Source organism: Haliaeetus leucocephalus, unplaced genomic scaffold (assembly GCF_000737465.1).
Source record: "Haliaeetus leucocephalus isolate CR32 unplaced genomic scaffold, Haliaeetus_leucocephalus-4.0 Scaffold696, whole genome shotgun sequence".
NCBI classification, from domain to species: domain Eukaryota; kingdom Metazoa; phylum Chordata; class Aves; order Accipitriformes; family Accipitridae; genus Haliaeetus; species Haliaeetus leucocephalus.
In genome coordinates, this window is record NW_010973132.1 from 3,233,264 (window position 1) to 3,248,695 (window position 15,432).

The 15,432-nt window shown below is 46.5% G+C and overlaps 1 protein-coding gene across 2 annotated transcripts in view; it reads right to left on the minus strand.

The window, feature by feature from the left end:
• Window positions 1–1,757: 1,757 nt before the first annotated feature.
• The window catches only part of AMBRA1 (autophagy/beclin-1 regulator 1), a 134,132-nt gene continuing 120,457 nt past the window's right edge, over window positions 1,758–15,432 (minus strand). For both annotated transcript variants that reach the window (XM_010580109.1, XM_010580108.1), the window contains 3 exons: window positions 13,710–13,802; window positions 11,915–12,108; window positions 1,758–3,313 (listed from right to left, as the gene is read on the minus strand). In XM_010580109.1, the coding sequence (XP_010578411.1) occupies window positions 2,823–3,313; window positions 11,915–12,108; window positions 13,710–13,802 (778 nt within the window). In that variant the 3' untranslated portion in view covers window positions 1,758–2,822. The remainder of the gene's footprint in view (window positions 3,314–11,914; window positions 12,109–13,709; window positions 13,803–15,432) is intronic.

Sequence of the window (15,432 nt, forward strand, 5' to 3'; positions counted from 1 at the left end):
TTGGCACATTCTAGGTCTGAAACTCAAAAAAAAGCATTGCGCTCTCCATATACAAGCCCACCATCACTGAGAGCACCTGCTTAGTTGTGTGGCCACAGCAGGTCACCTACAAAGCATGTCCAGGGCAGCATCTGAAGATTAAGCCCACCCACACCCACCCTGCCCGTTGTTCCTGCTTAAAGCCTTTATGAACACAGGAGTCAGGCTGCAGCTGTTACCAGCCTTTGGCCCAGAGCTACAAAGCAGGTTAGGAGAAACAACAAAGCTGCCTGCTCTGATCAGGCCTCCATCCTTACCTTATCTGGAAGAGTTTCCCCTACAAACCTTGAATGAAAAGCTGCTTTGGAGCTTCAGAGATGTCCCAAGTTGATGCCAGAGACAGCAGCTGTGGTTTGCTCCGGCTCCCACTGGAGCTCACTACCCGCTCTGCCACCGTCTCCGACGGGGACAGGTCTGGACCAAGGGCAAGTCCTCAGCAGAGCAGGCTTCAGGCGTCTGTACAGCAGCCTGGCCAAAGTGCCCAGCAATGGTGCACGCCAGGCCTTTGAAAATCTGCCAATGCTAGAGTGAGGCATCCCAGAAGACCCTTCTCCAACCATGATGGAAATTTTTTCTGTAGGTAGTTTGGCTCTGGCTATGGAAATGGACATCTGTAAATGCTCTGCAACACATCTACCAAGAATGGGCCTCAAGACTCTTCCAGGAATCGTGCAGGGAGAGGGAAGAAGAGATGCCAGGCTGAGCTGAAGCAGAAACAGTTTTTTTCCAGGCTCTGTTATAGTTTGTTTTCAAGCAGAGCAGTAAACAGCTCTGCCTAGACCTGCACAGCCCTGTCTTGCCCAAGTCTTCAGCTGAGACATAGCTCCTCTGGCTCCCAAGTGCCAGCACATCCTCAGGCCACCGCACACTGAGGCAATACAGGGATGCATGAAACCTTCCTCACCACACAAGGGAATCCCGTTTTTCAGGCTGCTCTCCTGTCAGATCAGGGATGTGGTTGGCTCAGGGCAGGTTTTAGAGCCTCATTAACACTCTGCAATGAGGCCTGACAGCAGCTGATTTGATTTAAGGTTCATTTCCAGGCTGTGATTTAAGAGAAGATTTGCTTAATGTTCTCTAACAGACTCTTCTGACTGGGAGCTTGAGTGCTGCCTAATGACAGCCTTATTTATTGTTATGTCTTTGCAGCACAGAGACTAGAGGAGGCGGGCAGGAGCGCAGCAGCTGCGGGCAGGTGCTCAGACAGCAGGGGAAACATCCATCACTGCAGAGTTGTAACACTGGGGCATGCATTCCTTTATCCAGAACAGCCAAATACTGCACCCCTTTTCTGCTTTGAGAGGTCAGCAAGATAGACCACTCTCTGCTTGCCTAACATAGACAGTGCTGCTTCTCTACATACCTTTTTAAGTAGGATAGTAGAAATGCTCCCCTTCCTCCCTAATGCAGTACTTGAATGATGGGAAATGCAGAAGTGCCCGCTCATCTCCAGACTGGTTAAAAGGTCATTTGCAATCAAGACTCCCAAATGCTCCTCTGTCTTTCCCAGTTTTGGGCTTCCAACTCAAAGGCTGAGCCTACTTTCCTCCTGGGAAGAGGGTGGTCATCATCTGACATTTGTAAGCTACCTTGAGCTTCTGAGCTGGATGTACTTATCCCAAGGCTGAATACAGAGACAATCATCACACAAATGAAGACAGTAGGTCAAGCAAGGGTTTGTCATATTTTAATGACATTGATCTTTGGTGTTTCCCTCGTTAGCACTCACGCCCTCCCCGTCCTTCCTCCACAAGCCTGCTAGGGATGGAGAGTTACAAACGAAAAGGAAAATCACATTTGAGACTAAAAACAAAATATCAGAGCCTTGATTTCTCCACTAGAAACTACATGTACAAGGTCAAGATTTCACATGCAACACCTTACATCACAGACTTATACCTCACACCCTGGCCTGGAGCTGAAAGACATTTCCTGCCCCCTGCCAAGGAAGTGTAGCTCAGTCCTGGCACCATGAAACCACTGGGATGGCTCATTCATGTTAACATTGGCACAGCTTAGAACATCCTTGCGTGAACTGCACCCTGACTAGAGAGCAGTAGCCCCTGTCCCTCTACCCATCTATACAGCAGCTCTGCTTAGGTTCCTGCCAAGTACTAAACTAACTCTCTAAAAAGGAAAGATCCCCACTTGTGAGCAGATCCTGAGCCACGCAGGTTTTGGCAAAGCCCAGTTCTTCCCGGAAAAGACCACAGCACAGACAGGACGGGTCTCAGAACACCACACTCTGAGGGGGGAGCAGTGCTGTGCCACAGAGCGGGACTGTGGCCTGGAAGACTCCTCCACTCCAGCAAGGGAGCTGGAGCATCAACGCCCAGGTTTGCCCAGCAGGACTGCCTGTCTCCAGAAGGATGCTGCAGGCCCCCTTCCCTTCCTTCACTCTACTGATCAGCCCCTGGGCATAAAAGGGCAGGCAAGAGGAAAGGAAAGAAGCTTTACCAAGGATGACACTGACCGAATTGCAGGGTTAGGGCTGAGCTCAGGGGAACCCATGGGGCTTCAAAATCTGCATGACGTGCAGCCAGTATGGTTCATGTTTCTATTAATTCTTCAGCAGTGGGAATGTTGGAAGTTAAGTACGCTTTCTTCCCCATGGCTTCCCTTGCAGTCCTTATCCCCTCCCACTCACCCAGGATAGAGAAGCCCTCTGAACCACCAGCATCCTGTCAGAGCCACATGTCCCTACTCTTCCAGCTCCTGGCCAGCTGTGAGGTACAGGTCTCTGCTGAGCAGTACAAGGGTAGCACCAACACACAACTCAATCTCTACCTGTTCCGCGACTCCCCACTGGTGCTGTCATTACTATAGAAGTTGGTACTGTCAGGAAGATGGTTATTATTAGTTAGGTCACTGTATTCAATTGGTCCCTCAGTGTCCATGGAGGACTGGGCCTGCTCTGGCAGGTCCAGATCACCAGCGCTTTGTCCTTCACTCCCGCTAGAGGCTGTCCGCGGGCTCAGGCCATGCTCTGACAGCTGCATAGACTCTGAAAGGATTCGTCCCTCCAGCTCAGCTGCTAGCTGCTGTGAGGTGGACTGCTGTGCTGATGTGCCCTCAACTCCGGTGGACTCTGCACCAGTCTGAGAGCTGCGGTGGATCCGGTGGCTCACAATGATGTTGTTGCCAAAGCCGCCCATGGATGCCATGGTGGTGCTCTGCTCCCGCTGGACCACGGCAGTCATGCCACCTTCTGCCATCAGCCTTTGGATCCTACTCAGGGCATCCTCCCCACTGGCCCCATATTCTGGACCTTCACCTGCAAGAGAAAGCAGAAGCAACTCTGGTGCACAAGACAAACCACAACACCAAGAGAAAGCATGCTCGGTAAGGTGCATCACACAGGGCGCATGTGCTGGGACAGAAGATGGGTTTTGTTCCAGAGGGAGCCCAACATTTTATTTCCATAACTTTTGGTGAAGCGCCTAACAAAGGCACTGAACTCTGTCATGAAAATCTTGGTCTCTCCCACAGGTATCCCTCACAGCCTTGTATGTCCAAGCCTTGGAGAAGCCGCTCTTATCTAGCCATACAGGTGGGGAAAAAAGAGGAGTCAAAGAGGCAGTGTGTTTTCTCACAGCTGCAGAAACAGTCCAGCCAGTCCCACAGGGGCAGGAAGAAAAACCTCAGTTTGCACTGCAATAAAACAAAACATTTCACCATGGTGTTAAAGAGTCCTGTGGCCTTTCTTCCTTCAACCTGTTTGAGAACATCCCAGGCAGATGATGTGATGGCAATCTCCCCAGTATTAGGGAGGACATAGGCAGCTGGCCAAGAGCAGACAGCAGCTACAGAACACGGTCTGTGCTTCCACATCACCTATGATCAAGGAAAGATCAAGTGTGTAGGCTCCTGTTCCCCTTGACTGATATCTTTTGAGGAATGCAAAAAACCATCTCAAGATCTAGAGTCTTTGTCTACTCTATCTCCGAGGCTCCCCTTCATAGTGAGGTTGTACTGAGCCCTGAGGCAACCATTGTCAGATGCCTTGGTTGCTAAAGATTACTTCTGAAGAACAAAATCTCATAAAAAATAGTCCATGTAGGAGATTAAATCCCCATGGCAGGAAAGTCCAGCCCAGTTCTGTTTCCCAGCATCCTCCTTTTGCTACAAACCCTACCCAGACCATTTGGGGAAAACAATCTGTAATCATAAACTGCTAGAACCATTCCACAGTGGGATCCTGACAGTTCTTATTAAAGAGATAAATCTTACTCCCAGCTCCATGAAGCTATTGCAGTGCTGATTAGGGGAGAGGAGAAAGCCATGAGCTCTCCTGGTACCAGGGAAATGAACACAAATGTCAACAAGGCTAGATGTAGGCAGGAGTTAAAACACAATAGAAAACAAAATGCCATGCTGACTAGGAAGACAAAACTGCTTGGGGTTGTGGGGTGGAGATCATGTATCCAACATGGGAGCTGGTGTATTCAGCACAGTCGACACTGTGCCACTGTAGAGACTATTTATTAAAAAAGCAAGATAGTTAAAGCTGTTAACATGTCATGCAGTCAGTCAGTGACAGCTTATTCCCTTTCCTCATGGGCTCAGTGGTACTTGCATCAAACACCATCAGCTTCCTCCACCACAGGGTACAGCTAATTTCATCTTCAAGCAAGTCTGCTGACATACTGCCCTTCTCTAAGAAATACTATGGACATTAAGGGCAAATTTAGTTCTCACAAGTAGAGTAAGTCCCTTTCTGCTAGGAATGTCGTAAGCCTCCTATATCCACTATACATACAGCAATCACATAGCTCCTTGGTTAGAGCATCAGTGAGACCACAGAGACACCAGTAACCACATGAGAGTCTGGCGCAGAGCATAGAGGAGTGAGCAAGAATACCCCCTGGGCAGAGCCTGACCCACAACTCTAGCAGAGAAATCCTGTTCAGGATGTGGCTGATGCATGGACTAGGAACTTGGCTGACCAGCATGAAGACTGAGAACAGAGGCAGCTATTAGACTGGAAACTTCAGTGTGAAAAACACGCATGCCAGGGGATATTGAAGCATTAATCATGAGCAGAAATAAGTGGAAGGTTTGAGAAGCATGGTTTTGGATTCAGTCATCGCTTCCTTCTGAGGGCATAGTCGTAAGCACTTTGTTACCAACCACCTGGCCAGGCCAGAGAGGAAGCTTGAGAAAGCCAAGATGTGCAACCTGGCTTAGAGACATGCCAGCCAGCCCTATCTACACAAGTTCTGCAACAGCAGGTACTGTGCCCTTGACAGATCACTTACTATAAACTAGCCCAGTACAGGAGTATTGGTACAGTGAATCAGCAAGGATCCCCAGGCAATGCTCCTCAGCATTAGAAACGTGCTTCACCAGAGGAGTCCATGCAGGCAGCGCACACCACAGCACCGCCTGCTCTTCCCTGCCCCTTAATTACCATGTGCAATGGCTGAATTTCCAGTTGAGGCAGCTGCTTGCTCAGAAAACAGGCAAGGGCTGATGCCACAGCAGAAATCAGCAAGTCACGAGCCTTCAGACTACGAGCACAGAGATGCAGCAGTGTTGGAAATTCCAGAAAGAGAGCCCATCAAGGGCCAGAAGTGAGACTCACCATTCAAGCAGCCAATGAGCACTTCTGCTTTGGGGGTTTGTCCTCCCCTTTCCCCCCTCAGGTTTCGAAAATGACTTTGGCTGACTGGTTCAGAGCAAAGCTTCCCACATGATTTGCCTTGAGCTGAGCTACAGCACAGATTCACATACAGCCCATTTCTACTGCCTGGTGACTCCCACACGCGTTCTTTTACCAGGCTGCCAATGCAGACTACATTAGTACTCAGTGCAAGTGAAATCAGCTAACTTCCATTTGGTGGAGGTTCAGAGTGTGCACACAGGCACTCACCCAAAACAACAGCAACGCCGTAAACCCCACACCTCAGATTGCTAGAAGTTTCAACTTGCTGCAGTGGCCAAACCCCATTCCTTGCGCCACCAGCTCAACAAAACCGGACAGAGAGAAACCCCACACTCATGACGCTTTTTTCAAACTCCAAAGGGTTTAGGCATATCTAGAGCATGAACCTGAGCTTTTGCAGGAGTAGGCCAAGTGACAGCACATCTAATTCTCCATACTGAGAAGGCAACTCCTTTTCTCTCATTTTATGCTCAAAACTACATTCTGATCTCCCAGGCTCTGTAAAATCCTTTACCTTAAGCTCTCATTCTTCTAAGCCTACCTTCTAGGGTCAGAAAAATAGAAAAACCTCACAGAGCACTACAGACAAAATCTAGAAAACTGAGCTAGCCAGCTCCAGCTCCAGTATGTGAAGTACCAGTCTAAGCATAACACCTGCCAATTCATCCTCCACTTAGGCTGTCTCTGTATTAGAATCCATCGCAGAGCAGGAAGCAGTCCTGAGACACAGTCTTCATTCTTCTGGACAGGAACACAAGTTCTGTGCCTGACAGGACAGAAAAGCATCACTCATGGTTCACTTCCGCAATACAAGTAAGTATTAGTGTTGTGTCCACAGCGCTGTGTTCCCACAAACCTCTTCTACTCTAACTGAAGTGACCTTTCCAGAGGTCCAAAACCCCACCTATCCCAAACACTGGCACAAAATGTTATTCTTTTAAGTGATTATCCCAAAGACCAGGGGATTTCTGTCAATCTAGCTGACTGGCTCCAACATTTAACAAAATACTCCCTAGCTAATGCATCTGTCTTCAGAAGTCCTCTGTCACACTACTCCAACAAGACAAGAATTTGACACAGAAGACTGCAAAGGCAAGACATCTGGCAGACTTTCAATGGAGCTGGGCATAAGGCAGAAGCATTTCCACTCTTAAATGAAGTGGTCTCTGAAGTAATTACAGGGAGTACAACTTGTTTATCTCTGGGCATGGACACCCAATAAAGAGCAAAGCCAACAGAAGCAAGGATGAGATCAGGCTCCTCTGTGGCTGTGTGATATACTGACATGGCTCTTGAATTTTTTCCTATTTTCAGCTTTTGCCTTTCTAAAATCAGCAGTAGTTAGTAGCCATGCTTGCAAACAAAGCTTCAAAATTACAACTAAGAGGAAGCACTGCAGAGATATCTAAGTCTTCAGAGAACATGGAATAATAGCTCTGAGGTGTGAGCTGACCCACTAATTCAGATGCTCAAAGATAAAAATATCAGCATGTTAAAATGAATTCACTCCTTGCATAAGAATAGGAAATGGAGGGTCACTGCACAGCATAACCAGCTATGAATAATCACATGTCCCTTAGTGCCAGAAGAAATACTACCAGTGACTTTTCTCCCCAGCCAAGCTCAGAAGCATGTTCACACTTCCTTTCTGAGGTAGCTAATCCAAACAACTCCACAGAACTCAGAAAAGACACAACTGCTTTCACTTGTAACAAATTTCTTAGCAATATCTCACGTTGCTGATGTGTATGAGTGAAACTTATTTTTGTAATGGGAGTTTAAAAGTAGCCCCCATAATTTAATCCCAAGAGAGCTAGGTACTTGGAGTAGCTCACACTGTAAAGGCTTACATAGTACATGCTTCTAGAACCTGATTCTATTTTTTAGGTAGCACTTTTCAGAGGGCTTTAAAGAGAAACCGAAATTTGCAGTTCTATAGGACAGGACATATGATGCACACCTTACATATGGACAGGCAGATGAAAGGCTAAGGGATCTACCCACATTTCTACTTGGAGAATGAGAGGCAGATCTGGAAGTCCCTGGTGTCCTGGTTCCCATTTCCACACCAATCGCACAAAAGTCACATCACATCTGACAACAGCATTGCAAGAACATATTCAGCAAACGTAAACCAACATGTTTCTTTTTAGCATTTATGAGGCTCAGCTGGGGACAGGGTATTCCTGCCCGTGCAGCCCCTCCCCCCCCCCCCCCCCACGTTCCTAATTTCTCAGATTAAATAAGTTACATCATGTGCAGACACGCTGACTCTGCTTATAATTGCGCCTTAGGCATCCTCAGGATGCTTTGCTTATACCAGGTAAGTTTCAGTTGCATGTGCTGTTTTTTCACTACTAATAGTCTGAACAGACTGAATCCCACAAACCCAAGCCTTCATTTTACAACTCTTTTCCCTCTCAAAAGTATCTGCTCCAACCTCTGAAAGCAGTTGGACAGGATAGAAATTTGTACTGGCTGGTGAGAAACACTTCAGCCAAATAGGTAAAAACTATATGGCATGACAGTAGTCAATATGTTGCTCACCCAAAGACAGGCAAAGTAGCAATCCACTGACAGCAAGTCTTCCGATGGCTACAATTCCAGTAGTTACAAGGCATGCCTACTTGCGCAATAAGCATTGAGCTACCTGTCTGAATTTTAAGCCCCTAAGACAATGCAGGTGATGGGAACCAAGATTACAATTGCCTTTCAATTATTTCCATCAAGGTTTTTTTGAGTGTGTTTTTTTTTTTTTTCTTTTTAAACAACTGGATTACCTGAAAGATGTATTGATTGTACTGTCAATAGGAAGGGGACAGCATGGGTGCACAATCAAACAAGTGTCCTGAAGCTCTGCAAAGGTCGCCTTCCCTCAGCCTGCAGCACCTTTTGCACAGTTGCAGTCCCTGAGAGTTACTGTCACGTGCACCCTACTCCACAGATCCAGCAGCCTGAACAAGTGGCAGCCACAGCCTGACCCAGTCTGCACTGGGAATTACAGTTTCTAAAGGTTAAAGCTTTGGGCCATTAAATCACGTTAGGAATTTTTGTTGGTTTTCAAGTGACATTTAATTTGCCAGTTGAATACAGATCCCTCCCCTATCATGCCTGTCCATTTGCAAGGCAAAGCGTAGTATAACTCCCAACAGACTGTTTCTAATTAAGAGTGCCTCAAAGTTACAACTCCATCACGATTTCCACTATGTCTGTCAGCTTAAAAGAAAGTAGGAGACAGCTGAAACACTATTTTAGGGATTTCTTGATACCTCTCCCTAGTTTTCTTTCAACTCTAACTTCCTTTGGTTTATGTGTGGCTTGGGACCAGAGTTCACAAGGCAGCTATCAACTGCTGCAAAACAAAAAGATACAGACATTAGAGAGATTCACTACTAATAAAGTCATCAAATACTCATTCCTCCAAAGGAGGCAGAAAGATAATCAGAACAGCAAAGTCCCCGCAGAGCTTTGCATGAGAAAAGGGAACTATTTATACCCGCACAGAGCTTAATTAGATTTCTGATGCAATTCTGCATACTTTTTTTTTTTTTTCTGTACAGTAAGCACATATCTGCAAGAAATGCCCTGAGCCAGAATTCCCCACAACAGTGGGGCTGACAGGACATAGGACAGAAATAGGACAGAAACCCACTCTTGGTGGGTAGCATCAGCCTTCCTTTTACTTCCTTCCTTTTTTTTTTTTTTTTTTTAAAAACATTCAAGAGGTTTCTTTGGTCTTGTTTCGGTTTTTTTTTCCCCTCGTGACAAGGTGATAACTAAAACACTTTCCTTTACATTACTCAGAATCACATCTGATTTATCTGTTCTGCTCCTGATAATACTGCTAAGCCTTTACGTAGTGATTTACATCTTCAAAGCCCCATACAAAACACTAATTAATCTTCACAGCCCCTGTACTATGGGAAGATTTATTCCCATTTGGTAGATGATTAATAATTTGCCCTAGGTCACGCACCAAGTTAGTGGTAGCATATTTTTTCCCTTTTTTTCCCTTCCTGTCCCTGACATCTAGATCCTGCTATTAAGAAACACTGTTTCCTTTTCAACAGGCAAAGAGTTACGGTAGATACAGTGGGCAAATTAACCATTGGAAAAGCAGCACAGCATCTAATCTAGCCTGCCTGAACACACTGGATGAGCATCACAAGAGTTTATGATGCTGGAAATACAGTAACCTTAATGCCACATGCAGCGCAATGGGGCTCAAGTATAATGTGAAGCAGGAAGACTCTGATGAACCAGACTACTGATGCCACAAGTGTCCCTGCCTGACTGGTTGAGGTGTTGGTAACAGCAGCTGAAAATTTGTCTTTCTCCTTCATGATGGGTCCTTGTACTCTTCCTTTGTCATGGATTACAGAGGTTTTTTGGATCCTACATGCTCCTGATAGTTAACCTCTTGACAGCTCCCTGCTTTAAGCTGCTCTCGAGCCTTTGCAGAGGAATTTCCACTGAGGATGCAACTGGCCTAAGAACTGATCAACTACAGGGTAAGACCGCTCATCTCATCTCCAGCACATATGTCCATACTGGAGTAACTCCTTTGTTCTAAAGATCCTTATATAGTAGGCAGGAGTGTGATAGCCCATTTTGCAGGTGAGGCCACTTGCAAGGCCACATGCGATAAGTCAGCGTCCGAGCCAGAAATGACACTGGATGTGGGAAACCCACCAATCTTCTTCCAAGCAAGAAAGGGAGATAAAGACAAGTCTCTGTCCTAGGCTTGTTGTCTACACTCCCTTTCCTCCAAATGCTACACGTTCTGCTCCTTTGTAGAGATATCCTGCCCAAGGCACTGGTAAAGGACAACCCTTCCCCATCTCATTAATGGTCTAGTTAAAAACCACGATCTAGATCTGAAAATTGAAAGGTTAATTAGAAAGAATGAGATATTGAAACCTTCAGACAATTGCAGAACAGCAGCAGACAGAAGCAGCACTGGAGAACTCCACTGGTTTAACAGAGCAGAGAAAGACTCCCCAAGCCTGCAGCATAACCATCACAGCCTTGATGCAAGAAGGTCCCACGCTATACCCTGTTCTCAGCCTGCATACCACAATCAGTGGAAGAACCAGTTCCCACAAGTTCAGCATTTGTCCAGACATCCTACGTTCCAGCCTTATTCACATGCCCTCAACTGTACTAACCTTCTAGAGAGGTTAATCCCAGCTCCACTGAGATAAGCAGATGGGAAACCCCACAGGTCAGGAATTTGCCACTTAACTTTGAACACAAGAGCAGAGATCAGAGAAACACAAAGCCTTATCACGTGCTGGATGCTGCACAACAGAAACTGGAAGAGGCACATGCCAAAAAGCATCTTTCAGAGTGACAGAGCACAAGTAAGCATACAGGCACAAACAAGCATGTCACGGGCTGCTTCCCAAAGCCAAGTGGGTTCATCATGAACCAACACCTTCAAAACCGTCTCCTTGATTTTCTCTGTCTTTCCTGTGTATATACTGCCCAATTCTTTCTTAGCCAAGCCTTAAGAGTTGGATTCAAGCACAATGCTACAGTATAGAGACAAGAAGCCTGGACAAAAATCACCATGCTTTCAAAAGATAAGCGATTTTATTATCTTGTAGGAATCGCACATCAGCTGCTTCCAGCTGTTTACATGTTGGTGAGTTTTCCTGGACTGGAAAACACTAGAGACATTTTCAATAGCTGAGCTGGACACTCATCACAGCCTTCATTGATCAGACTAAACAGAATACTCATACCTGCTTTGTGAGGAGTGATTTACAGTATTTTATTTTGTATCCAGATGCTGAGCTTGTGAAGCCTGCACAGGTTTTAGATGCAGAGGATGAAGGACCAAGCTAAGCTCTAACACAAAGGCAGAAAGGATAATTCCTAGCAGTTTGCAGCCTTACTGATGGTTAGGGTTCAGGAGATTTGTGAGGAGTGATGCCAGGACAGCTGATTCTACAAAGACACAATGATCTGGAGAAGAGTTCATTTTGCCCTCTAAAAGCATGTGAAAAAGACAATTTCTCTATTCATATGGACAGAGATTCTCTCTCCTGATCATCTTGGCCTAGCTACAGGCAAATTACACTGGAGAAGTCTTTGCTGAAGAGATAACAGGAGTGTCCAAATGCATTGATAGGATGCGGAACCTATGTGGAAACTCCTCACTCACCAGATAAGCTCTGTCAGATAAATCATTGCTTAAGCTCCTACCTTCCCCAGTCCCTGCAGAGGCGGATTCCTGCTCCTGTACCTCCCTCTCTGTCTGAGTCTCGGCATTCTGCAGCTGAGGCGCCAAGGTCTGGGTACCCTGCGAAGTCACAGAGGTGGGGGGGTTTCGGGGTTGCAGGCCTATGGCATTCATCAGGCCCATGTCCCTGTCTGTCCTCCATGTGGCTCTGCTGGTTCTGAAAAGAGAGAAAAACAAATAAGGAGCATTTGGAGGCAATGTGCCCCAGCAAGACTGAAGCATCCACCTGAGCCTCTTCTTGCCTCCACTCCAGCCAGGCACTTGCTAGCCACTGTGCAGATGGGGCTGGAGGGAACTGTGACCTGCACTTATTTACACACACACAGACACGCCTCTCCAGCCTCAGCTGGCTGGTCTCTTGAATATTAAGCCAGAGTCCTACAGACCACTCACCCTTCCACAGAAGCAGTATGTCTGACAGGCACAGATAGATATCCCTGCAGCATCACTAAGCCTGCAGAACAACTCTGTCTCGGAGTCACTGAGTTGAGTAGGCAACGCGACATGCAGCACAGGACCATAAACACACACACAACCCCCTTCTGCACGTTGGCAGGGCGGTTTTAACTCCAAGGCTGCAGCCTGTATCCCTTCTTTTGTCTGGACCTCCTAGTTTGTCAGCATCACACATGAATGCACTCCAGCAGGCATTTCTGCCCATTCCAGTTGGACAAGAGAAATTCTCTGTTCTCAAGAGCAAACAACAGGAACCACCTCAAGGCTCATTAGCTTCTTCTCAGAATTGAACAGCTGAAGTGACGCTACAAGAGCTGAATCTTGACAATGCTCGGATGCTCTTTCCAAAACTGACCTCTGGCTGTAACTGTTGGGAATGGTAAAGAGATTCTAGCAAAGACTGTCTCATTCACAACCTTTTTTTCATAAGGTTTTGAAACCTGCCACACTTTCCTTGCTCTCTCTTTGAGCTAGTTAATTCTTGAGCAGTATTTCTGCCTTCAAGCTGCTCCTAAGCCCATCATGCAAGACTGATATGCCCTGTTAAAAAACATGAGTAATGGCAATATCCACTCACATGGCAGAGTAAAGAATCTCTACTGCTTATTTTTTACTCTTAATCAGTCCAAGGCTGTAGGACAGCACAGACATTGCCCTGTACACCAGCTTGTAACTTCCTTGGGATCCTGGAGCTCATGATTCAGAAACCAAGACTGCCACCCTCTTTGTGAGAACAGCTGGCTTAAGAAGAAGTATTCTTCACTGGGAGAAGAAGAAAGGGACTAGAGCATCACCCCCATGTTTAGAATAACTAATGTGTGCATCACTGGACAGACTGGATGAAGCAGCCAATAGGGCTGTCAAAGGATTTAGCTTTATTTTTAGAGTTTATTGGTGAGAAACAACTGACCAGAAACCAAAGGGATGAAAATCAGTCACCAGGACTGCCCAATGGGTTTGCACCCACCTCTGTGACCCCCCCCCCCCTCCTTCAGTTATCCTCCAAAGATCATTTAGTTTGCATGGTGGTTTTGATGCATCAAGCCTCCCACAGCTTGCTCAAGGATGTTACTGAGGCCATGGATGACACATGTACTTCACTATCACTGGCAGCACTTTTGGACACTGAATGTCACTTACTGGAAGCAGGCCAGGTGGCCCAACTAGGCAGTGTCAGAGGCGGAAAAAATTGCATAATTAAAGCTGCCAGTGCTAAGGGAACGAAGAAAAAGTGGTGCTGTCAGATGTAACAAAATCAGGAAAAAGGGTCAGGTCTCTCTAACCCACACCCAGGACACTCACCCAGGCCGCTCGGTGCTCCTGCTGCTGGAATGCACAGCGAAGACATTCTCATTCAGCTGGTCCCAGTGGTACTCAACTCCAGAGTTTAAGGCCCTTGAAACACCAAAGGAGGAAAAAATATTAGTATGGCAGGACACTATTCCAGCCAGCACACATTACATCCCCACAACATGAAGGACAGCGTTGATTCCTGCCCTACAGAAACTGCAGATCTAGCTCAGTTCACTTTTTTGTTAAAATGGCTCATCACCATAAACAGCCTTGCAAACGTGGAGCACTGCATTACCCAGATTGCTCTGGAACATTCTATTCATTTCCATTCAGTATTAGCACTAAGGCACAGCAACAGGAACAGAGAGGTTTTCAGGAAATGAAGACATACAATTGTGTGTATAAAATCAGGTTACCCTAACTCCAAGTGACTAAACAAAGAATTGGAATGGGAAGGCCAATTCTCTCTGTGGTGCCTGCCAGCATTTCCTGCACTAGGTAATGCTCAGTAAAACACTGCTCTTATTCGACATTTAGTTTCTTCGCAGATGGCTCTCATTCTACCTGTAAATAAATCTCTATATAGCCCTCGCTGACAGTCACTGTGGAACAAGGGCAGATGTAGAGGATACTTTAGTAAGTTTCCACAAAAGAGTTTGCACTGGATCAACTACCTGTGTGTCCGAAAAGTCCAAAACTTGAATTTTACAGCTAATGCTACTAAGTTTAACAGAACAACCAATGCTTTAGCAATCCTTCACAGTGCATTTCCCAAAAAGATACACGAAGGCAGGGCTGATTAATCGCTCCACAGGAACAGGCAAGGTTAACACTGTATTGCAAATCATCACATCATTGCTGAAGACTATGGGCAATCACAGAAACTAAACCACCATAACCATAATGCTGTAAGCGGGTCTCCCACTATTTCTAAGGCCCAACAGCTCTTAGACTGGAAGAGGATAAGAGCGAACCCAAGCTTACTCTGTGCCGTACAGAAATGTCAGAGGACAGGCACACGTTATGCAGTCCAAGGCAGTATGGAGATCTCCTACCTACTGCTGTGTCCCACCTCCAGAAGCACTACGGGCTGCATTGCCACGGAAGAGACTTTCTGTACAGTGTTTTGCCACACCATGCCGACGCACCAGCTCCCTGTGAGCTGGCCTGGGAGTTTCAAAACAGTGCTGTGTACCACCACATGGCTGCTGGACTGCAGATTTGCCCCTGACAGTGCTAGGCAGAGAGTTAAGAGTGCTGTGCAGTGCTCACCACAAGGCAAGTAAAAAAGACAAAAAAAAAAAAAAGGTCCTGTGCAGACAGAAGGGAATTGCGTCTGAAGAGCTGGATTTGCATCACACCACAGGCAGTCTCAGAGCACGAACTAAAGCTAGTCCCACAACCTGAAGGAAGGATTCAGGGCAAGTAATTGGTAGCTGGTTATGGCTCGGGCACAAACATGGTGTTTTACATACATATAAAAGCTGTTGTCCCTGTAATGAGATGCCTCAGCAGAACTGGCAAGAACCCCAGTTTAGTGGATGCTGCAGGTCAGATGCAGTGCAGGTCAGGTGGGAGAGCTGTGTGTGCTGGAGGCCTCGGGCTAGGCTGCTGGGGTGACAGCACCCCAGGTTGGGACCAAGGGCAAAAGCTAGAGAAAATTAGGTCAACAAAACCATGCAGAGTCTACAGGAAGTAATCAGTCATCACTTTTTTTTTTTTTTTTGTGCTG